Raw genomic sequence first — 25,031 nt, forward strand, 5'->3', positions numbered from 1 at the left:
CAGCTCAGCTTAGCCTCTTTACAATATCACTGTCATCGATAGCCAAAAATATTGAGCTGAAGGAATAGAAGTGTCTGCCTAATATAGTGGAACCGTTAAAAGAGAGAGCGACAGCAAGAGTGAGAGAGAGAGAAAAGGAAAATTGAGAAGTGTGACCATAAGAGCATAATAATATGATTGAGCTATAGGGTTGGGGCGGGGGCATTCTGTACAATATAAGCAGAAAAGGCAGATTGATTTCTATTGTATACAATTTATTCAATATCCCAGTAGTAATTTACATTTGCTGGCAACAGCTGCCTACGGGTCAGGTAACTATGGCATTCAATAACCTCATGATGAACAACTGTAGACTTAAAATTGGTGTTCATAGCATTTCATGCTTTCAGAAGGCTCCAAACGCACTGTGCTGAAAATACTTAGAGAATATTTCAGAAGTACAAACTACGAGAGGCAAACAGAATCCCCAAGCTTCGGTTGAGGCGTTTGGGGAGAGGGAGCTGCACATGTGGTGAAAACACTAGTGGGATAAGGATCTGGGTTCCCTTCCTCATGTATATAAAACTCTCATTAAAGGTAAGGAAGTTAAAGATAGCCCCACAAGGGAGGAGAGGAGCCTCTCTGGTCAGAGATAAGATTTTGCACAGATGCATTCTTGCATACCTCTGCAAGTCTAACAGACACTACTGATTATCACATTCCTTAGCATCAGAACTTCCAATCTTTAGAGATACAGATCTCGTTACCAGTGCAAAAGGAGATGAGCAGTAGGCTATCTTCGCATACACTAAGGATTAAAATCAGCCCTGGTAGGAGACTCGACGGCATAAGGCAAGACACAACAGTAAGCCTCTCCAACGCCGGGTCCTAAAGATTCCTTTTGCTCATTATCCTTTTGGATTTGCTCCAGTGAGTGTTTTAATAACTCATCGACTTTGCATTTGCACACTACATCTGTGGGGTGATCGAGCTCACGGTCATCGGCATATGACCGGAAACATTAGAAGAAAGAGTGCGGAGTCCAAATTGAATTCAGAGCAATAAATCCATTTCTGACTGTTACCTGGAGGTAGGAGAAAACAGCCAATCCCCTCCCTTCCGTGCCCCGCTGCCCCACCCACACACTCACATTTACCCCCACTTCAAGGCATGGAAAGTAACATCATAAGAACTGCCTTACTAGGTTATGGCAATGAACCATCCAATCTAGTATTCTGTCTATTCACTCAATCAACCAATCAATGATCAAGAAACAGTGTGGCCTAGTGGAAAGAGCATGAAGCTGGGAGTCAGAAGACCTGGGTTCTAAACTTGTTCTTCCAACTGTTTGTTGTGTGACCCTGGGCAAGTCACTTAACTCTCTGTGCCTCAGTTGCCTCAACTCTAAAATGGGGATTAAATCCAACTCCCTCCTTAGACTGTGAGCCTAATGGGGGATGGGGACTGTGTCTAACCTGATTCACTTGTGTATCTACCCACTTCGCTCAGAACAGTGCTAGACATGAAGTAATAATAACAATAGTAATAATAATTTTCCCTCTCAGGGTCACACCTGGAGAGTTTCCAGTACTCCACCAGTCTCAGCTACGGGAGGGAGAGTCAAGCGGAGCATACCCATTCCATTCCTAGCTTGGCCAGTGGCTAGCGAGTGGAAGGCAATCTGCTACGAGTCAAAACTCACCCATGCTGGGCAGCAGCGGCACGGGAGAGAGTCAAGGGAGGAGACTCAAGTTTACTGCACGGAAGGCAGCGATGGTAAACCGCTTCCGTATTTTTACCAAGAAAACTCTACGGATACACTACCAGAACAACTGCAGATGGAGAACGGGGCTTTCTGGGAAAGATGTGTCTGTGGTGTTGCTATGGGTCGGAAGCGACTCGACGGCATAAGACAAGAATAATAATTTATGGAGCATTTTCTGTGTGCAGATCACTGTACTAACGATTGAGAGAATTCAATACATCAGAGTTGGTAGACACGTTCCCTGCCCTCACTGAGTTTCCAGTCTAATGGACACCAAAGAATGCTTGAAAGAAGAGTGCTATCGTTGCTCTCCTTAACATCCATTCTGAAGGATAGGCATGGAGCATCTAACATTCCAAGATTTTCCTCCTAAATATCCATCATTGATCCATGAATATATTAAAACCATTCTCAAATTCAAGTTTCCTCTTTCATAAGCCACTTTGGACCTCATCCATGCATGTATTCAAGTACTTCTTGAATCTCCTGATATCGTCTGCCTCCACAATTTCCTGAGGTAATAAATTCTACAGGCAAAGTATTTCTTTTCATTCTTTCTGAACTTTCCACCTCCAAGTTTCATTTTATGCCCCTGGTCTTGATGCTATGAGATTTGGTGAACAAGAATGATTGTTCGCCCTATCTGTGCCCTTCTTGATTTTGAAAACTTCAGTCGGTTCCCCTCTCAGCTCTCTTCTTTCCAGACAAACCTTTCAACTCCATTACATTCTTCTTACAGGGTGGCAACCAGAATGGCACAAAGTAGTCCATATGTGGACTAATGTAATTTTATGCAGCAGCAAAAGTGTGCTCTTGGTTGTGTTTGAAAATCTCCCTGATTATGCTTCATCATCGCAAATGCCTCCATTTACTGTTCTAGTTGCCCTGATTAATTAACAAAGTAATCACTGGCATTTATTCACCACTTACTCTGTGCAGAGCGCCACACTGCAATTCTGTTAGTAATCTGTTTGAGTGCATACCTTCATATTAAACGTAAGACATGAATACTTTCTATGCCTTTTGTTTCCTTTTTGCAGATGTGGCATTTACAATGCACAGAGCAGTTTTCCTCCAATTTCACATGTTAACAATAAATAGCATTTGTTGACCACCTACTGTGTGCAAAGCACTGCCCTAAGCGTTTGAGGAAATACAATAGAATTATTATTCATGATCCCTGTCACCAAGGAGCTTACACTCTAGCAGGAGAAACAGACACCAAAATAATTTACAGATAGGAGAACACAACAGAGATATATACATAAGTGTTATGAGGGCTGTGAACATTTAACTGCTAAGGTGGTGTGGAAGGATTGAAGTGACCGGGAATATAAAATGAAGAGATGAGAAATTAATAATGGAAGGGATGAAGGAAAAACAATTTCAGAACGGTTTGAAAAAGAGAAGAGCATTGGTCTGTTGAATTAAACGGAGCGAGGGAGTTCCCCGCATGGGGGAGGCTGTGAGCAAGAAGTCAAGGCTTCCGGTGGGAGAGGCAAAAGTGAGTCACAGTGAGATTGGCTTGAGAGGAATAAACAGTGCAAGCTGAGGTGTAGTGGGAGAAAAGAGTGGGTACACAGAACGAAGAGAGTCGACTGAGTGCTTTAAAGCCAACAGACAAGAGTGCTTGCTTGATGTAAAAAAGAACAGGCTACTACTATTAGCATTTTTGAGGATTGGGGAGATAATATATGGAAATTGCTCCTTTATCTTCATGAATTTTTAGGGATAAAATTTTTGGAAGGTGCTATTCAGATAGCTGTTACATATACCCTCTAAAATACATTATAAAGTATCATCTTTCTTATCTGGTGAATGATTGTCCAGTTTCCAAAATTACTGATTTTGGTCTCTGATATTTCTTATACGGGGATTTTCACCTCTCTTTCCCTTACCACTTGAGCTCCTCAAGATGTTCTTTTAATTCAATTTGCTTTCATTTCTGCTCACAATATTCCTATAAACTAGGTAGGGGGCAGATAATATATGTACATAGAGAAAGTGAGGCATGAAGTGCTATAGTTTGCCTAAGGTCACCCAATGTGTGACCAATTGGAAAGTACAATTTGGCAACAGATAGAGACAGTCCCTACTGAACAACGGGCTCACAGTCCAGAAGGGGAGACAGACAACAAAACAAGTAGACAGGTGTCAATACCATCAAAACGGATACATAGAATTATAGATATATACACATCATTAATGAAATAGAGTAATAAATATGCACAAATATACACAAGTGCTGTGGGGAGGGGAAGGGCAGAGGGAGGGAGGGAGGGAGGGAGTGGGGGCGGTGGGAAGGGGAGGAGGAGCAGAGGAAAAAGGGGGGGCTCAGTCTGGGAAGGCCTCCTGGAGGAGATGAGCTCTCAGTAGGGGTTTAAAGGGAGGAAGAGAGCTAGTTTGGTGGATGTGTGGAGGGAGGGCATTCCAGGCCAGAGGTAGGACGTGGGCAAGGGGTGGATGGTGGGATGGGTGAGAATGAGGCCCAGTGAGGAGGTGAGCGGCAAAGGGGTGGAGGGTGCAGGCTGGGCTGTAGAAGGAGAGAAGGGAGGTGAGGTAGGAGGGGACAAGGTGACAGGGAGCTTCGAAGCCCATAGTGAGGAGTTTTTGCTTCACGCGAAGGTTGATAGGCAACCACTGGAGATTTTTGAGGAGGGGAGTGACATGCCCAGGGTGTTTCTGAAGAAAGATTATCCAGGAAGCAGAGTAAAATATAGACTGAATAAAATACACAACTATGACTCTCCAGCAACTTCCGAAGCTGCGGAATCCAGCAGCACACAGTATTGTAGCGTACAATGCCATCTTGTGGTTCTTGAGAAAATTGTACAAAAAAAGTTCAAGAAGGGAACAAAAAACCCTGTTCTAGGATCTCTTCATACAGTGATGATCACCTTAGCCTCTCCACTGTTTATGAGTAGCACTAATGGCATATGGCAGAAAGAGACATCTCCCCAAATACCACAGACAAACTTTTTCCAGCACACCAGGTGGAGACCTGTGGCGTTGGACCACTTCTGGAGATGAGGAAACGCCCCTGTGTATCGTTATCGGAGTAGGGCATGATGAGTGTGGCGTTCAGAAGCGGTCATTCTCACTTACCCTCACCACCACCCCCCCCCCCGAAAAATGTTGGCTATCAGGTCACTGGGATAATAATAATATTTAAGTGCTTACTATGTGTTAAGCACTGAGACAGACATAAGATTATGAGATTGGACACAATCCCTGCCCCATAGGGTGCACAATCTATCCCATCCCCATTTCACAGAAAAGGAAACTGGGGCCCAGAGAAGTTGTCACTAGCCCAGAGACACACACAGCAGGCCAGTGGTGAATGGGGACTCAAACCTGGGTCTCAACTCCCAGACCTATGCTCTATCCACCAATCCACTCTGCCTCCATTCACTGGAGTAGTCTATCACGCCCCAAAAGAATTTACAAAAAGTCGGTATTCCCGTGGCCTTAAAATATATAATTAAAATAATGAGAAACAGGAAGCTGGATATCTGTCTTGAAAGCCTCGCCACGTAACATATAATCTGGCTGAGTCTATTGCCTGTTATTGTATAAAATAGCCCAGACCTGAAATCGCAGGCTGCAGTGGAAACAATTTTCTCCACCTGTCAGCCTTTTCAGCATAAATCCTGGGCTGCAAGCACTCCCTCTTTTCACTTATCTGAAAGTATTTCCCCTGGGTTAAAAGTAGCACATCAAGGACTCAGCAACCCTTGGGGCCACAATCTGAGTAGTCCAGGTAGTTTTGGGAGGGTGTTTGGTATTCCTTGGAAGCCTCAGCAAAATCCCAAACCCAAAATAATGCCAAACTGTGAAGCTATGAATCCATAATGCTGCCTTGTGGGATGCATTTAGTGTGCAAGAGATCATTTCTCCAAGAAACACTCACAGGTGCAGTCTCCCCTTTGTTGGTGTTGACAACTACCTGGTGAACCCGAGTGGCCTCTTTTGAGCTACTTTAGCTCCTCAAAGATACAAGTCAACAACCACGTGATAGTGGGACAGCCCATAATGGCCCAGAAGGTGCTTTTGTGCAATAAACTCAATAATTAGAATTTTTGTTATTTATAATTCAATTCCAGAGGAATATTAGAAAAGGAACCTCAGAGCAAATATTGGTTCAAACTATGAATATTTAAATTTTAATCTTTCATTTGGTGCTATTAAACTTTTTAGATAGTAACTGGTTGTAAACTAGTCTCTGGGAATAAACTGTTCACCTTTGGGTGGACAATTAACTCTTCCTCAGCCTCAGAGTACTACATGGTGCCCAGAAAGGGTCATTCGACAGAGGGAACAAGCCAACGTCCCTGAAAAATGTGAGGAATTATCTCACTACATTTGGTAACACATCACTGAGGGAAAAGCAGGAGTGTTTCCTATCTCTTTGCACAGGGGAAGGGAAATGGCTTGACCAGGGTCAGAAAATGAGGCCCAGCAACAGCACTGATAGAATCCCTACTGAGTGTGAAGTAGTACATGGAAGAGTACAGCAGAAGCAAGACACACGATCACTGCCCTTCAGGAGTTTACAATTGAATAGAGTGACCACAAATTTCTGGACATAATTTTGGTCTTGAGAGTTCCAGCACAGTAGCCCAGCTCTTAGGAGATGCCCCTTTCAAGTGGTCTCAAGGAAAGAGCATAGTACAGTGCTCTGCACACAATAAGCACTCAACAGATACCATTGATGATGAAGAGCTCTGAGCCACCTGACTGAACTCCCTGTTTCCTCGCTTTAATCTATACTCCGTTCTTCTCTAAAGTTCATCTTCCTCATCTCACAACTCCCTTCTCCTCTACGCCCTCCAATGATATCAAGCAAATACTTTTCACAGAAGCAGCTTGGCTCAGTGGAAAGAGTCCAGGCTTTGGAGTCAGAGGTCATGGGTTCAAATCCCAGCTCCGCCAATTGTCAGCTGTGTGACTTTGGGCAAGTCACTTAACTTCTCTGGGCCTCAGTTCCCCCATCTGTAAAATGGAGATGAAGACTGTGAGCCCCCCGTGGGACAACCTGATCACCTTGTAACCTCCCCAGCACTTAGAACAGTGCTCTCCACATAGTAAGTGCTTAATAAATGCCATTATTATTATGGCTTTAAAGAGATATACGATAGCTCTGTGGCTTGCTAGCCTATGACTCCCACAGCAAATGAAGGGCTTCCCAGGAACCTTTGTGGTTTGGGTTCTTCCAATTAAAACTTTGGTTTACAATCTGCCTCTTTCACCCCCTTCTCTGATTGATTCTTCTAGGCATGATCTGATTGGTGGGCAAATCTTCCAGTTGAATATTTGCCATGATCGGATTGGTGGAGAAATATGCCCGTTGAGTCCCCTGCAGGGGTACGCGATACAGGTGTAAATCGTCTGAGCTATACTTGATTGGATGACAGTCGTCCCTGGGCACCCGTGTCTGGTTGTCCTCTATCCAGTTGAAGGATTTGATTTACAACATGTTCATGAGCCACATCCTCTGATTAGTTCCTGCAGATAAGCTCTGATTGCCTGGAAGATCAGCCAATCTTCTGACACAGTGAAATCATAGTGGGATACAGATATTGAGAGAGACAGAGAATGTTTCTGAAAAATCAAAATCAGGATCCTTCTCTAATCCCGTTGCCCTACCACACATCTCCTCCTGGCTCTTTGGGGGAAGCGTCGTGCTCGCTGCCACCCCAGCAAGCCGTGTGTCTGCAGTCACTCTCGTGAGTCTCATGCTGCATCTTGGTACCATGGGGGTGGGTGGAGAAGGGAGGTCATGCTTGCTGCTGCCACCCCAGATGGAGGAGACAGTGGAGGAAAAACTAAAGCAGCTTTATCCCAGATCCTCAGGGGAGTGTTAGGTCCACCCAGGACATCCCCCTCCATAACCCTCAGTCTCTTAGCCTCTCTGGTGTCGGGGGGGGGGGGGGGGGGACAGAAAAGAGACAGAGGGGGGCTCCTGGAGTGATGGTGTCGGGGGAGGGGAAGTAGCCAGTCTCACTGGAATGTCCGACCTCCCTCTGTTTGCCAGGCTGGTGACTAATAATAATAATAATAGTGTTGGTACTTGTTAAGCGCTTACTACTACTAATAATAATAATGGTGGTATCTGTTAAGCGCTTACTATATGCCAAGCACTGTTCTAAGCACTGGGGTAAATACAAGGTAATCAGGTTGTCCCATGTGGGGCTCACAGTCTTCATCCCCATTTTACAGATGAGGGAACTGAGGCCCAGAGAAGTTAAGTGACTTGCCCAAAGTCACACAGCTGACAAGTGGCGGAGCCGGGATTTGAACACATGACCTCTGACTCCAAAGCCCACGCTCTTTCCATTGAGCCACGCTGCTTCTCTGACTAATGTAGACAATGGATGGATGAGGTGACCAGAAGTTGTAGCAGTTTATCCACTAATCGTGGAGGATTTTGCCAGATAAACGGATCATAGTTAAAAATGATGACATTCTCTTGAGGAACCCCCCCCCCCGTGCTTTTGAATTTGGGGACAGTGGTTAAGGTGGGTCTGTCTGGCCCACAGCATCCACTGTAGGTTGCTTCGCATGGAAGCAGATGTTGTTTCCCAGGTCTCCTGACTGCCAGACCGCTGCTCAGTTTGGATGCGACCAAGGGGGTGTATGAGCTGAGTCACACTCACAACCTTATACCCTCCCTAGCCCCGCAGGAGTGGGGAAGGGGAGAGGAGTGGGTCCAGAATCCAGGGGAGCCCCTGCAGAGGTACCCTTTGACACTCTCCACCATCTTACGTATCAGCCCCCATCACCTACTACACCCCAGCTTGTTCTGTTTTTTTCTCCCAAGCTAACGTTTCAGCAGCACCTTGCTCTTGACTCTCCTGCCTCCCATCCTTCAGTTCATACTGTCACTCGGGCCTAGGGCTCCCATGCCCACTGCCATTCTGTCCATCAGACAGTCAAACCCCTCCTGAAATCCCACCACCTCCAATAAGCCTTCCCCAATTAAGCCACTTCTACCACTTTCAAATTCATCTGTACGTACACTAAATCAATTGTACCATCAAACCATTCTGATCATTTTCACATTTTTACAGCTGTGACTCATGCTTCCCTTCAACACCTACAATGCATAGTGCTGCATCAAATGCTTGGGACTATACCTAAAAAAATTAAAGTAAAAGATAGTCCCTGTCACAAGTGACTCACAATCTAGCAAGCAAGATAAACACAGAATCCAACAACCATTTAAAAGTATACCCCTTTAAATACCAAATTCTAATTATAAATATCTAGTTCTTAACACAGCATTTGTCCCAGTGCTCAGTGTAGTACTTTGAATGTAGTAGTCTAGTAGTAACAGTGCCAATCACTCAATGGTATTTATAGAGCACTTACTGTGTGCAGAGCACATACTAAGTACTTGGGAGAATACAATACAACAGAATTGGAAGACATGTTCCCTGCCCACAAGGAGCTTACAGTCTAGAGGGGGAGACAGATATGAAAATAAATTACTATGTACATAAGAGCTATGGGGCTGAGGAGTGGGGGGTTAATATCAGATGCTTAAAGTTCACAGATCCAAGTGCAATAGGTGATGCAGAAGGGAGAGGGGGTAGGGGCTATGAGGGCTTAGTAGGAGCAGGCCTCTTGGAAGAGATTTGATTTTTTAACAAGGCTTTAAAGGTGTGAAGAGTAATCATCTGTCAGATATGAAGAGAGAGGAAGTTCCAGATCAGGAGGAGGACTTGGGCAAGGGGTCAGCAACAAGAGAGATGAGATCAAGGTATAGCAAATAGGTTGGCGTTAGAAGGTGCAAAGTTGGTGGGCTGAGTCGTTAGGAAATAAGCAGGGTAAGATAGAAGGGGGACAGCTTATTGAATGCTTTAAAGCCGATGGTAAGGAGTTCTTGTTTGATGCAGAGGTGGATGGGCAACCAGTGGAGGTTCTTGATGAATGGGGAGGTGTGGACTGAATATTTTATTTTGCTTTAGAAAACCTATCTGGGAGGCAGAGTGAAGTCCCCGCCACCCCCTTCAGGAGCAGGCGGAAGCTCTTGTCCTTTCGGCATGGGTCCTCGATGCCTGCCCTGCACCCCATGGAGTCCAGAGCCCCACTACAGGCGTGGCAAGGGGAGGGGCAGCAGCCTCCCAGCCCTGAGCCTGCCCACAGACAGACCCACCCAACTCCTATGTCCACCAGGGCCGCGGGTCTCCCCCCGGAGCCTGGGCGCACCACTCTGGAGCGGGCCCAGTGGCTGAACCGGGTGGCTTCATACATTGAGGAGCAGCAGAGGGGAGACAGCGTCCGGGACCCCTGGGCTGTGGCGGGGGGCGGGGGCGGGAGGGCCGCATCGGAGGGCGGCGTCGAGGACATGGAAGAGGAGGAGGAGGAGGAGGCGGACGAGGAGGTAGAGGACTTGGAATATGTGCCTCTCTTTGACCCGGCGGTGAGCTGGGCCCAGACTTTCAGCATGAGGCCGCTGGACTTCCAGGCTCAGCGCTCCGACTGGATCGATCTCAACTGTAACACGTTGGGAAATGTGCTGCTGCCAGAGCGGGAGGCCCTGGAGGTGGCCCGCGTCTTCCTGAGGAAACTCAGCCAGAGGACCCGGGGGCGATACCAGCTGCAGCGCATTGTGAACGTGGAGAAGCGTCAGGACCAGCTGCGGGGAGGGCGCTACCTGCTGGAGCTGGAGCTTCTAGAACGCGGCAGCATGGGCGAGGGCCGGCCCGTGCGACTCTCGGAGTTCATCTTTGCCCGCAGCTGGCAGGGGCCCGGCAAGGCTGACCAGCCGGAGGGGCGCGGCCGGCGGGCCCCAGCAAGAGCGCGGCAGCAGGGGAGACCCCACCATCCGCTGGACTCGGCCCCCCCGGAGCCTCAGCTTTGCTGGCCCCAGGGCTTCTCCTGGAACCACCAGGCGGTCGTGCACTTCATCGTACCCGTGAAGAACCAGGCACGATGGGTGGAGCAGTTTATCCGCGACATGGAGGAGCTGACCTGGGTCACCAGGGACCCCCACATCAACGTCATCCTCACCGACTACAGCAGCGATGACATGGATGTTGAGGCAGCCCTCCAGAGGTCCCACCTGCGCAGTTACCAGTACCTGAAGCTAACGGGAAACTTCGAGCGGTCGGCGGGGCTGCAGGCTGGGGTGGACCTGGTCAAGGACCCCCACAGCATCATCTTCCTATGTGACCTCCACATCCGGTTCCCGGCCGGGATCACGGACACGATCCGGAAGCACTGCGTGGAGGGCCGGATGGCCTTCGCCCCCATGGTGATGCGCCTGGACTGTGGGGCCACCCCACACTGGCCTGAGGGTGAGCAGACACTCACCCATCCACTCCCTGCCCCCTGGATCTGAGAGAGGAGGGGGCCCAGAGTCCCAGGAGAGTCCCCAAGTCCCCTGGGCTGAGGTGGGCCCCCTCACCTTCCCTGCTTGGGTCTAGCTTATATTTTGTTGGTATGTTTGGTTCTGTTCTCTGTCTCCCCCTTTTAGACTGTGAGCCCACTGTTGGGTAGGGACTGTCTCTATGTGATGCCAATTTGTACTTCCCAAGCGCTTAGTACAGTGCTCTGCACATAGTAAGCGCTCAATAAATACGATTGATTGATTGATTGATTGATTGAGTGGGAAGAGACAGAAGGCAGAGAGGTCAGCGAGGAGTCCGATGTAGTAGTCGCAGCGGGACATGAGAAGTACTGGAATCAGAAGAGTAGCACTTTGGATGGACAGGAAAGAATGGATTTTTGTGATGTGAGGTTGAACTGACAGGATCTGGAGACAGACTGAATATGTGGGTTCAATGAGAGAGATGAGTGCAGGATAATGCCAGGATTTCAGGCTTGTGAGATAAGAATAGTTGTGCTGATGAAAGTGATGGGAAAGAACTGGGGAGAGGCAGTGCCTCAGTGATACAAATATCACTGATTGATTGATTGATACTATTACTACCACGAAAATCAGTTCTGGCCAACAAGAACACTTCGTGTTTCTGGCACATAGTAGGTGCTTAATAAATACCATAATTATTAAAGCAAGCCTCCTTCTCCATCTACTTCTCCCTTCCCCTGCCCAAGACCAGCCAATATTTCACCAAAGTTTCCAAACATACTCCTTCACCAGTCCTCAGATCCCAGGGTCGTGGGGGTGAAAATCTGAGCCCATGGAACACAAAGCCCATGGTCCTCCTCTAATATCACTGAGATTATGGGGATCAAGACTGTGAGCCCCCAGTGGGACAACCTAATCACCTTGTAACCTCCTCTGCGCTTGGAACAGTGCTTTGCACATAGTAAGCGCTTAACAAATGCCATCATTATTATTATTATTGTGAGAAACGTGTGAGACCTATACCAGTGTCCATTAAAATTATCCAGTGGACAAAGTAACAGATCTCCAGACATTCAAAATGGAATACTCAATAACAGGAAACAGCAGAATTTTTCCATACTCGGAGTGGAAAACCAAAATTTTGAGAGGAATTCATTCATTCATTCATTCAATCGTATTTACTGAGCGCTTACCGTGTGCAGGGCACTGTACTAAGTGCTTGGGAAGTACAAGTTTGCAACATAGGGAGACGGTCCCTACCCAAAAGCGGGCTCATTTCCTCCTTGCCTGGTTGACAGTCACAAGCCCCCACATACCTCTTTATTCTTAGCTTGAGAAGCCCCTCAAGGGCCAGACACCAAGCTTCAGAAGCAGTATGGCATAGTGGATAGAGCATGGGTTCGGGAGTCAGAAGATCATGAGTTCGAATCCTGACTCCACCACTTGTCTGCTATGTGACTTTGGGTGAGTCACTCCACATCTCTGTGCCTCAGGTACCTCATCTGAAAAATGGGGATTGAGACTGTGAGCCCCACGTAGGACAGGGACTGTGTCCAACCTGATTTGCCTGTACCCACCCCAGTGCTTAGTACAGTGCCTGGCACATAGTAAGCACTTAATAGGTACCACTATTATTATTTTTCTGTTTAACTTGTCACCCATGCATTTTTTTTCCTCAGTACAGTGCTTTGCATCCAGTAGGACCTTCATAAATACCATTACTGCTAGCCATGCCACTTTTATCAGCATCACTTATGAGCCACTCATTCTCAAATGGCAAGGACAGAATTACCAGCAATGAAGTCCTGGAATGCAGTCAGGGCACCAGCATGGAGATGACACTCAATCAATCAATCAATCGTATTTATTGAGCGCTTACTGTGTGCAGAGCACTGTACTAAGCGCTTGGGAAGTACAAGTTGGCAACATATAGAGACAGTCCCTACCCAATAGTGGGCTCACAGTCTAGAAGGGGGAGACAGAGAACAAAACCAAACATATTAACAAAATAAAATAAATAGAATAAATATGTACAAATAAAATAAAGTAATAAATACATACAAACATATATACATATATACAGGTGCTGTGGGGAAGGGAAGGAGGTAACACGGGAGGGATAGAGAGGGGGATGAGGGGGAGAGGAAGGAGGGGGCTCAGTCTGGGAAGGCCTCCTATAGGAGGTGAGCTCTCAGCAGGTCCTTGAAGGGAGGAAGAGAGCTAGCTTGGCGGATGTTGGGAGGGAGGGCATTCCAGGCCAGGGGGATGACGTGGGCCGGGAGTCGACGGCGGGACAGGTGAGAACGAGGCATGGTGAGGAGATTAGCGGCAGAGGAGCGGAGGGTGCGGGGTGGGCTGTAGAAGGAGAGAGGGGAGGGGAGGTAGGAGGGGGTAAGGTGAGGGAGAGCCTTGAAGCCAAGGGTGAGGAGTTTCTGCCTGATGTGCAGATTGATTGGTAGCCACTGGAGATTTTTGAGGAGGGGAGTAACATGCCCAGAGCATTTCTGGACAAAGACAATCTGGGCAGCGGTGTGAAGTATGGATTGAAGTGGGGAGAGACACGAGGATGGGAGATTGGAGAGGAGGCTGATACAGTAGTCCAGACGGGATAGGATGAGAGCTTGAAAGAGCAGGGTAGCGGTTTGGATGGAGAGGAAAGGGCGGATCTTGGCAATGTTGCGGAGCTGAGACCAGCAGGTTTTGGTGACGGCTTGGATGTGAGGGGTGAACACGAGAGCGGAGTCGAGGATGACACCAAGGTTGCGGGCTTGTGAGACGGGAAGGATGGTAGTGCCATCAACAGAGATGGGAAAGTCAGGGAGAGGGCAGGGTTTGGGAGGGAAGACAAGGAGTTCAGTCTTGGACATGTTGAGTTTTAGGTGGCGGGCAGACATCCAGATGGAGATGTCCTGAAGGCAGGAGGAGATGCGAGCCTGGAGAGAGGGGGAGAGAGCAGGGGCAGAGACATAGATCTGGATGTCATCAGCGTAGAGATGATAGTTGAAGCCGTGGGAGCGAATGAGGTCACCAAGGGAGTGAGTGTAGATCGAGAACAGAAGGGGACCAAGCACTGAACCTTGGGGAACCCCCACAGTAAGGGGATGGGAGGGGGAGGAGAAGCCTGCAAAAGAGACTGAGAACGAACGAACGGAGAGATAAGAGGAGAACCAGGAGAGGACGGAGTCTGTGAAGCCAAGGGTGGATACCGTGTTGAGGAGAAGGGGGTGGTCCACAGTGTCGAAGGCAGCTGAGAGGTCGAGGAGGATTAGGATAGAGTAGGAGCCGTTGGATTTGGCAAGCAGGAGGTCATTGGTGACCTTTGAGAGGGCAGTTTCCGTGGAATGTAGGGGACAGAAGCCAGACTGGAGGGGGTCGAGGAGAGAGTTGGTGTTGAGGAATTCGAGGCAGCGCGTGTAGACGACTCGTTCAAGGAGTTTGGAAAGGAATGGTAGGAGGGAGATGGGGCGATAACTAGAAGGTGGGGTCAAGAGAGGGTTTTTTTAGGATGGGAGAAAAATGGGCATGTTTGAAGGCAGAGGGGAAGGAACCAGTGGAGAATGAGCAGTTGAAGATGGAAGTTAAGGAGGGGAGAAGGGACGGAGCGAGAGATTTCATGAGATGAGAGGGAATGGGGTCAGAAGCACAGGTGGCTGGAGTAGCACTTGAGAGGAGGGAGGAGAACTCCTGAGAGCCGGGGGGTTGAAGAAGGGGGGGGGGGGGGGGGGCAGTGACTTTGGGGAGGTCGGACCTGATGGATTTAATTTTAGTAATGAAGTAGGAGGCCAGATCGTTGGGGGTGAGGGAAGGAGGAGGGGGAGGAACCGGGGGCCTGAGAAGGGAGTTGAATGTATGGAAGAGCTGACGAGGATGATGGGCATGGGTGTCAATAAGGGAGGAGAAATAGTTTTGTCTGGCAGAGGAGAGGGCTGAGTTAAGGCAGCCCTCTAGACTGTGAGCCCACTGTTGGGTAGGGACCGTTTTTATATGTTGCCAATTTGTACTTCCTAAGCACTTAGTACAGTGCTCTGCACACAGTAAGCACTCAATAAATACCATTGATTGATTGATTGATTGAAAGGATAAACTTGAAGTGAACGAAGTTGGCATGGTGTTTAGACTTTCGCCAGCAGCGTTTGGCAGCTCGAGCATAAGAGCGAAGGAGGCGGACAGTGGCAGTGATCCAGGGTTGTGGCTTAGTGGTACGAGAGCGGCGAAGGGAAAGGGGAGAGAGTGAGTCTAGCTGAGTAGAAAGGGTAGAGTTGAGAGCACTAATCTGATCATCAAGATTGAGTAGAAAGGAGAGGGAGGCGAGGTGGGGTGTGAGGTGCTCAGAAAGATGGATAGGGTCAAGAGAGCGGAGATCTCTGTGAGGGAGTAATATGGATTTACAGGGGAAAGGAGTGTGAGTGAGGAGGGAGGTGAGAAGATTATGATCAGAGAGAGGGATTTCAGAGTTGGTGAGGCTGGACACAGTGCAGTGGTAGGAGATCATAACCAGATGGAGGATAGGATACCCATGAGGCAAAAAAGGGCACACAAAAGGAGGGAAGACAGAACATTAGAATAAACCCAAAGTTAGAATCTCCAGTAACTTGATACATTAGAGAGCCACTGGGAGACAACATAGGCAGACCAGGCTGATGTTTGGCAGTCGAATGAGAGGGACTGCTCTCCTGGGGCAAAACGTTCAAGCAGATTGGTTTGTCAGGAAGTAGATTCACAAGCGGCACTCACAGTTACTGAGCAGCGTGGCTCAGTGGAAAAAGCACGGGCTTAGGAGTCAGAGGTTATGGGTTCAAATTCCGGCTCCGCCAATTGTCAGCTATTTGACTTTGGGCAAGTCACTTAACTTCTCTGTGCCTCAGTTACCTCATCTGTAAAATGGGGATTAAGTCTGTGAGCCCCATGTGGGACAACCTGATCACCTAATATCCTCCCCAGTGCTTAGAACAGTGATTTGCACATAGTAAGCACTTAAAAAATGTCATTATTATTATTATTATCCTTACCATTCATTCATTCAATCATATTTATTGAGCACTTACTGTGTGCAGAGCACTGTACCATCATCATCATCATCATCATCAATCGTATTTACTGAGCGCTTACTGTGTGCAGAGCACTGTACTAAGCGCTTGGGAAGTACAAGTTGGCAACATATAGAGACAGTTCCTACCCAACAGTGGGCTCACAGTCTAAAAGGGGGAGACAGAGAACAAAACCAAACATACTAACAAAATAAAATAGAATAGATATGTACAAGTAAAATAGAGTAACAAATATGTACAAACATATATACATAAATACAGGTGCTGTGGGGAAGGGAAGGAGGTAAGATGGAGGGGATGGAGAGGGGGAGGAGGGGGAGAGGAAGGAAGGGGCTCAGTTTGGGAAGGCCTCCTGGAGTAGGTGAGCTCTCAGTAGGGCCTTGAAGCACTTGGGAAGTACAAGTTGGCAACATATAAAGACGGTCCCTATCCAACAGTGGGCTCACAGTCTAGAAGGGGGAGACAGAGAACAAAACATATTAACAAAATAAAATAGAGTAATAAATGCATACAAACATAAATACATAAATACAGGTGCTGTAGGGAGGGGAAGGAGGTAAGGCTGGGGGGTGGGGAGGGGGAGGAGATGCACAGAGGCTGCAGTGAATTGTGGGTAACTCATATGGCAGCCCTACCTGTAAACCTGGACAGGGTCTTCACTTAGGTAATGTCTCTATGTTGCTGAATTGTACTTTCCAAGCGCTTAGTACAGTGCTCTGCACACAGTAAGCGCTCAATAAATATGAATAAATGAATGAATCTTTGATTATGCAGGGCAGCTCTGGGTGAACTATGAACACTTCTACCTTTTAATAGATGGAGATGATACTAAAATGTTCAGTCATCACTTTAATGATGCAAAGATAGAAAATATAGAAGCTAATAAAAAAGGAAGCATGTGGCAAGTTTCAGTGAGGAGTGAACACATTTCCTGATTCAGCTTTTTGGGAATGCAAAACCCAGGATGGTAGAGCAAAATGGAAGTAATTTATAAAAATGAGAGTTGATTTGAAATATAATCAGAACTAGGATTCCAAGCAAATATAGATTTCTCTGATTTACTAAGAGATGACTTTCCAACTCCCACCCATGGAAGTGAGCTTTCCTTGGGTGTAAACTAACCCTAGAAAATTGCCCCTTTGGACAAAAAAGTAGGTTTGCTTGGTTGGGACAGAGAATTGGAGCTGGGATCGAGCATATAATGAGGGCAATTAGGTAAGAAGGGGCCAGTTGGTGTAAGCCCTTAAAGTCAGTGTAAGGAGTGACTTACAAGGCCCTACTGAGAGCTCACCTCCTCCAGGAGGCCTTCCCAGACTGAGCCCCCTCCTTCCTCTCCCCCTCCTCCCCCTCGCCATACCTCCTTCCCCTCCCCACAGCACCTGTATATATGTATATATGTTTGTATGTATTTATTACTCTATTTATTTATTTTATTTGTACATATTTATTCTATTTATTTTATTTTGTTAATATGTTTTGTTTTGTTCTCTGTCTCCCCCTTCTAGACTGTGAGCCCACTGTTGGGTAGGGACCGTCTCTATATGTTGCCAACTTATGCTTCCCAAGCGCTTAGTACAGTGCTCTGCACACAGTTAAGTGCTCAATAAATACGACTGAATGAATGAATGAGTTTTAATTTGATGTGAGGTGATCAGGAGACACTCAGATGGAAATGACTGGTTCAAAATGACCCAATGTGCTGTGGAAAGGATGGCTCCAAACAGGGAAAGAACCTGCAGGCTGGAAGTCTGGTAAAAGAACTCATTTCATTAGTCCCCTCATTTCTGCCTGCCTAATGCACAATACAATTTGCAAGGCAAAGACTATCAGTTGTGGGGACAAAATATTTCTCCCTAAGAGGCAGGATTAACAAGATGCCCGAAGCAGGGAATGAGACTTTAATTTTGATGGGAAAAAAAAAAAATGTCCGATCCCCTTCCCTTCATGCCAGTTGAAGTTTCATTTCTACTCCTATCTTCCGTTGCCGATTTCCTATTACAACCCCGGATGCACACTTCACGGCTCTAGCACCGACCTACTCACAGAACCACAACCTCATCTATCTTGCCACTGACCTCTTGCCACATCCTCCTTCTGGCCTGGAACTCTTTCCCCCCCTCATATATGGTAAATCACCACTTTCCTCACTTTCAAAGCACCCCTAAAATCATATCTCCAAGAGAACTTCCCTGATTAAGCCCTTATTCCCCCCACTTGCCCTCCTTTCTGGATCCCCTATGCAATTGGATATTCACCCCGCCCTCTAAGCAATTGATTCTCATTCCAACCCCAGCCCCATAGCACTTATGTACATATCCTTACACTTGGTCATTTTCCCTATCTCTAATTTATTTTAATGTCTGTCTTGCTCTCTAGATTGTAAGCTCCTTGTGGGCAGGGCTCTGTATTGTAAATTCTCTCTAGATTGTAAGCTTGTTTTGGGCATAGAACACATCTGCCAAGTCTGTTATACTGTACTCTCCCAAGCGCTTAGTACAGTGCTCTGCACACAGTAAATGCTCAATAAATACAATCGATTGAATCGTGTCTACCATCCCCCCCAGACCGTGGGCTCATTGTGAGCAGGGATTGTCACTCTTTATTGCTGTATTGTACTTTCCCAAACACTTGGTACTGTGCTCTGCACACAGTAAGTGCTCAATAAATACGATTGAATGAATCTCGATTGTAGTACTCTCCTAGAGTGCTCTGCATGCACTAAGCGTTCAACAAATGCCACTGACTGATTCCCACTTTCTCTACATATTCAAACACGGAACTGGAACTAAAACAATATATATTATAATATCTGAGGTTCTGTTGACTTTTCTCCATAATATTAGTCTGGCAACTACTACTACTGGTAGAATGACATTTTATTGTAAACCAGGGACTGAAATGAATATGGCCAGTTTTTATGGTCCTGGCCATAATGATGACTCACAAGAAGAGCCTGTTTAAGAGATAGCAGCATTTAGAAAAGAAGATAAGAAAACCAAGTTCTTTTTAATTTGAGATAAACCCATTAATCCAGAGGTTTTCAAGCAAGGATATCTGTGGGAGTACTTCAAAGGGTACCATGAAGCTCATCTGACTGCATGGACTGAGATCCCCCTGTTTGGTGATTCCCCCAAATTGACTGTTTTAGAGGTGGCTTTACAAAATGATTATTTCTTTCTCAAGTCTACTAAGACTAGGTTTCAGTAAAGAGTGGGGGGGAGGGGTCCTTCTGCCGCAAGGTGGTCTCCCCAGAGACCACCCATTTACCCCCAGTATTTATGGGAACAAAGTCCACCCATTTCCCCCCAGACCGCTTGCCTTCCAGCCTGCTCCTCCCACCCCGTTTCCAGAAAGGAAAAAAAGCCATGGGTTTTTCATGGAAATTTGTGGACTAGCCGGAGAAAAGCTGCCAGCTCCAATCCTTTGGCAGGGGCTGGAGAATATTTTCTGCTTTCCCTCCTACTTGTTTGCAGTTTATTGTCAGACTTCAAAAGGTTTTGAAACTCTCTGCCAGTATCTCTCTCTTCTACCCCAAACTTCAGCGACTGCAATCCAAACTACTCCCTCTCTATCCACCCACCACAGTTTGAGAGCCTCTTGCTTTTTCTACAGAAGGTATGTAGGTCTAGTAGTCAGAGACCTGGGAAACAGAGCGCCTCCTGCCATGAGAAGCACGATACCATGGGTGAGCAGTGCCCACTGTACCCACCCTCCCATGTTCAGAACCAGAGGGGATTATATCACTGGTGTGGGGGGGACTCAACAGGCAGATTTTCCCACCGATCGGATCCCACCTGGGGAAACCAATCAGAGGAGGGAATGGGAGCGGTGGATTGGTAATAAAGCTAAATGATGTGCATTTAGCTTTAATTCCATTTGTTCTGACGACTTGACACCTGTCCACATGTTTTGTTTTGTTGTCTGTCTCCCCATTCTGGACTGAGAGCCCGTTGTTGGGTAGGGACTGTCTCTATATGTTGCCAACTTGTACTTCCCAAGCGCTTAGTACAGTGCTCTGCACACAGTAAGTGCTCAATAAATACGACAATGAATGAATCGTAAACCTGTGTTTTGACTGGAACAATCCAAATAAAAGTTTCCCAGAGGCCGATCATTTGTCACAGGAGTCACAGATCAGCAAGCCACAAAGCTATCATTCACCCCTTCAAGATTCCCAAAGGAGGCCAGTTACATAGATGTTCCTTTATGCACTATTTGCTTAAATGGTTCCTAACGATTAGAAATTTACACCCCTTCTCTCTCTCTCTCTCTCCCCCCATCTCCCCTGCATGTTCTTCAAAACCCCCTTCCTTCTTCAGCTCCCTCCCCAGTTCTCAGATACTGATTCTGGGACTTCCTAGTAATACATTCTGGATCCAGTCTAGAGACTCGCTGGTTGGCAGCAATGATTACAGCAAGAGTAGGTTGCTCCAGAGGCTGTTGCTCACTCTTGTGAGTATCCCCACCCCAGTGAATACGAGGAGAGGAGAAAGTGGATTAAGAGAGGGGATAGGGGGTGGGCAGGAGGGATTGAGTTGGGGAGGGAGGCATGCAAGAGGGAGTATTTCTGGTAAAACCTGGAGACCACAGAAGTAAAAAAATCAAAGACTCCTGCAATTAGTTGATTAGTCAGGGTTTTCCCATCCCTCAGGACTCAGCTCCAAACTCATTTCCTCCAAAGAAGCCTTCCCTGCTTAATGCAGAAATATTTAATACCACCACAATCTCAACGACATTTCCTGTCTTGTAAGCATATGTTGTTATGTAATGATTCGTCTTGATGCAATCACTGCACTTCGATGTCAAATCTGTGATTTCCTGTCTTGTCTCCCTATTAGATTAGGGATTAGATCAAAATGGGCAAGGACCATAGTTGATTTCAGGGTGCAAAATCTCATTGACTATTGGAAAGAGCATTTTTTTTAATGGTATTTGATAAGCATTTATTATGTGTCAAACACTGTTCTAAGCGATGAATTAGGTTGGACGTAGTCCCTGTCCCACACGGGGCTCACAGTCTATGTTGGAGGGAGAACAGGGATCCCCATTTTACAGCTGAGGAAACTGAGGCACAGAGAAGTGAAGTGACTTGCCCAAGGTCCTGCAGAAAACAACTGACAGAGTCGGGATTAGAACCCAGGTCCTTCTGACTCCCGGGCCCGTGCTCTCAAAGGCCATACTACTCCCCACGGGCCTTTGAGTCAGAGGACCTGGGTTCTCATCGTGGCTCTGACATTTGCCTGCTGAGTGACCTTGGGCAAGTCACTTCACTTCTCTGTGCCTCCGATTCAATAACTGTTCTCCCTCCCCTTTAGACTATCAGCCCCATATGTAACAATGACAATGTCCAACCTATCCAGTGCTCGGTATATACTAAGAGCTTAACAAATATCACAACTTCTTTTTTAAAAAATTTTATTATGCTTTCCTTGGGATGCTCAATAAATATCTGTTGAGGGCGATGATAATGACAATAGCACAGTGACACCGGCTGCACATGCCCACTGGAAAATTTTTTGTGGGTTAGTTAGTAACCAGTGTTCGGTGTAAAAGGAGCAGGCTCCAGGGAGATTTCTACAGCCAATTTGGTCTGGTTGTTCAATGTCGGTGTGCATTCTGAAGCAGAAATAGTAAAAAGAAAAATCTGATAAAGTACCTAAATATGCACACAGTTTCGAAAGCAAAAATATTCCAACTGAGCAGATAACATGAAGACACCTCCCCCAACCCCCAATCTGCTCTTCAAAAACTAAACCCTTCTAACACAACTCTGGCTCTGGTTTTTTTGCTTCTGTTTTTCTCTCTAGCGAATGAGTGAATTGAAAGACACTCTCAGCTCTGCAAACCACAATTATCTTGGTAATGAAACTCAATAAAAGCTGCATTTGACATGTGAATCGATAGATCATTCCCTCAGCTGCAGCTAAATAAAATGAAGAAAACTGCCCTCATTTGTTTTCCTCTTGATATGGTGTTTTGGTTTATTTCACTTTTTATTGTTGGCATCTTAACTTATATCTTTCCCCTCAGTCACTTTAGCAACAAAAGTGACTCGACTGATAATTAAAATCCCCATAAAAATGGTACCCATTGCTTATTTTCATTTCAACATCAAACCACTGTGGATTATTAAACCAGTGCCAACTTCACAGTCCCACACACCTTCAATGCCACTGGAAAAAAAGTGTCCAAAATGTAAGGTTGTGTCCAGATGATGAGTTGCTTTTCCGCAATCACAAACTTGGAAGTGCTTTCAATTACTTTCACAGGTACATGCTGCATGATTGCCCAGTACATGGAGCTACTTTTTCCAAAAACCAAATGAACTGACTTTGAATTGATCACTGGGTAGCAATAATAGTCCACATATATAATTGGTGGTATTTGTTAAGTGCTTACTGTGTGCCAAGCACTGTTCTAAGCACTGGGGTAGATACAAGGTAATCAGGTTGTCCCACATGGGGCTCACAGTCTCAATCCCCATTTTACAGATGAGGGAACTGAGGCACAGAGAAGTTAAGTGACTTGCCCAAGGTCACACAGTAGACAAGTGGAGGAGCCGGGATTAGAACCCACGACCTCTGACTCCTAAACCCGTGCTCTTTCCACTGAGCCACACTGCTTCTCTATGTAAAGCAAATATGAACTTTCTGGGTGTGCAGTTATTATATCTATATCAATCAATGGTCTTTACTGACAGCGTACGGTGTGCGGAGCACTGTACAAAGCGCTTGGGAGAGTATAATCCAAAAGAGTTGGCAGTCATGTTCTAAATTGGTAGTCTTATTCCATGCCCCCAGTGAGTTTATGGTCTAGAAAGGAGCTTACAGTCTAGAGATCTATGCCCTTTGTCTTCAAAGATTAAACTATTTATGGTACGATTGCCACTTCAGCACTTCCTCATTCTCCAAGCTCCTGGGTACTCATTTCCCCACCAGAGCGATTAGGTACACATCTTTATACTCGGTTGCTTTCCCCTACTTGAAGTTTCTTTTAGTGTCTGTCTCCCCAACTGGATGGTGTACTCCTGGAGGACAGAGATCAGGACTCCTAACTCTACTGTACTCTCCCGAGTGCTTAGTTCAGTGATCTGCACAGAATATATACTCAATAAGTGTGTTGCATTTGTTAAGCGTTTACTATGCACCAAGCACTGTTCTAAGTGCTGGGGTAGATATAAGATAATCAAGGCTCACCTGGGGCTCAAAGTGGAAGTAGGCAGTAGAATAGGTATTGAATCCCCATTTTGCAAATGAGGGAACTGAGGCACAGAAAAGTGAAATGTTCACAGCAGGGTAAGTGGCACAGCCAGGATTCTAATCCAGGTTAACCCTAACCCAGGTGCTCTGAACCCCAGGCCCAGGTTCTTTCAACTACGTCAATCAATCACATTTATTGAGTGCTTACTATGTGCAGAGCACTGTAATAAGTGCTTGGGAGAGTACAGTTCAACAGCGCTTAGTCTAGAGGGTCATGGTGCTTCTCACTGATCAAATCTAGCCACGCACACTAGTGTGAAAACCACTCAAATTGGTTAATTTTCATCTAAGCCCATAAACAGAGACATCACAGTTCTCTGGGTTTATCAGGAAGTGAAAACTATCGAGTAGGTGCCCAGTGAATGTCCCCAGGCACAGCAGGAGAGGGGATTCCACTTGGAAGTTCCATGACAACTTGATGTTTTGCCAGTTGGGCTGACCGACATTGAGAATCTCCCTGTCGCTGCCAGGTGTCACCCAGGTGATCCACTCAATTGGGTTTTTTTTCTTGGTTTAGTCTCCCAGACACCACTGCCCCAACTTCCTTCACACTTGCATAAACCTGCCCTCACCCTTTTCCCCTCCCTAGGATCTGAATCACCTAACCTGCCCAGCTCACCTGGGTTTAGACATGTTCCACCCTGCTTATCCTTCTCCCTTTCTCCACCACGTTGTACCTTTCCAACCCCCAATTCCTGGGTCCTGTAAAACTGTGGGGCAACAGGGATGGGATGGGGGTGGGGAGGGATGGAATGGGACGCTCTGCCTTTGCAGAGCTTCCAAAATTCAGAGATGGAAGCAATGCTTCTCTCCAGTCATAATTTGTCTGGGCATGTGGAGTAGATGGACAGAGACTGACAAACCATACACCTCATGAAACAAGAAGAAAGCAAAAATGGCACCAAATGCTATGAGCATCAAGCATGACCACCCCACAAGGTTCAGACTGTGTGCGTGCCCAATGTGTCCAGGACCATGGGTCCCACATTGGCCGTTTTAGTCCCCGATGCACCTATGGGTGAATTTCACTGTCAGTGGAATCCTCTTCGACAGCTATATAATTTAACACCACGACAACAGCATCATTTAAGGCAACAATACACACATGCAATTTACACACTTGTATATACTGTACATGATCCTCCAAAAATATATATTTTAGTGTCCCAATTCAGACTCCGAATCTCAGGATTTTGCACTCCTGAGCAGGAGGGGATAGTTGGATTGGTTTTAATGCAACGAGTTTATAAAAATAATGCAAATGCTCCCTCACAAAGCAGTTCTCTGATTGTAATACGTTGTCTGGAAATGGTTCTGGGAACCCTCTGCAGTGCAATCTTAAAACTACAGAGAAAAATGATGGAATTTAGTTATTACTTTAATCTCCATTTGATTTCTATTTCTAATATCTAGGCCATTTTGCAGGCATTAGGGCCACATCCTGTTTCCAGAGTTGTCAGGCACTAAATTCCAGAGTTGCTTGTATGATTAAAATACCACAGCTGAAGCTTAAGAGAGAAAACTTCCCAGACAGTTCAAGGAAGACTCCATTGAAAAGAAAATACCAGGGAAGAAATGAAATCCAGCTAATTCCCTTTAAAGTGAATTTCTCCACAATTTTTATAGTTCAGTTAAACTATTAGAAATCAGACCTGGAAAGTTGA

General features: G+C 46.4%; 1 protein-coding gene and 1 non-coding gene across 2 annotated transcripts; both read left to right on the top strand.

The window, feature by feature from the left end:
* The first annotated feature begins 1,534 nt into the window (after positions 1-1,534).
* On the top strand, positions 1,535-1,671 carry LOC119948358. The gene has a single exon (XR_005456759.1). It is a non-coding gene; the product is annotated as a small nucleolar RNA SNORA7 (small nucleolar RNA).
* A 5,852-nt stretch (positions 1,672-7,523) lies between these two features.
* On the top strand, positions 7,524-24,433 carry LOC119947858 (beta-1,4-N-acetylgalactosaminyltransferase 3-like). Its single transcript, XM_038769512.1, has 9 exons — positions 7,524-7,603; positions 8,346-8,480; positions 9,731-11,046; positions 19,143-19,258; positions 19,539-19,723; positions 20,428-20,560; positions 21,916-21,967; positions 23,659-23,714; positions 24,368-24,433. Exons 1-9 carry the CDS (start codon positions 7,524-7,526, stop codon positions 24,431-24,433), a joined length of 2,139 nt encoding a protein of 712 aa, XP_038625440.1.
* Positions 24,434-25,031: the final 598 nt, after the last annotated feature.

This window comes from Tachyglossus aculeatus, chromosome X4 (genome assembly GCF_015852505.1).
Source record: "Tachyglossus aculeatus isolate mTacAcu1 chromosome X4, mTacAcu1.pri, whole genome shotgun sequence".
NCBI lineage: Eukaryota > Metazoa > Chordata > Mammalia > Monotremata > Tachyglossidae > Tachyglossus > Tachyglossus aculeatus.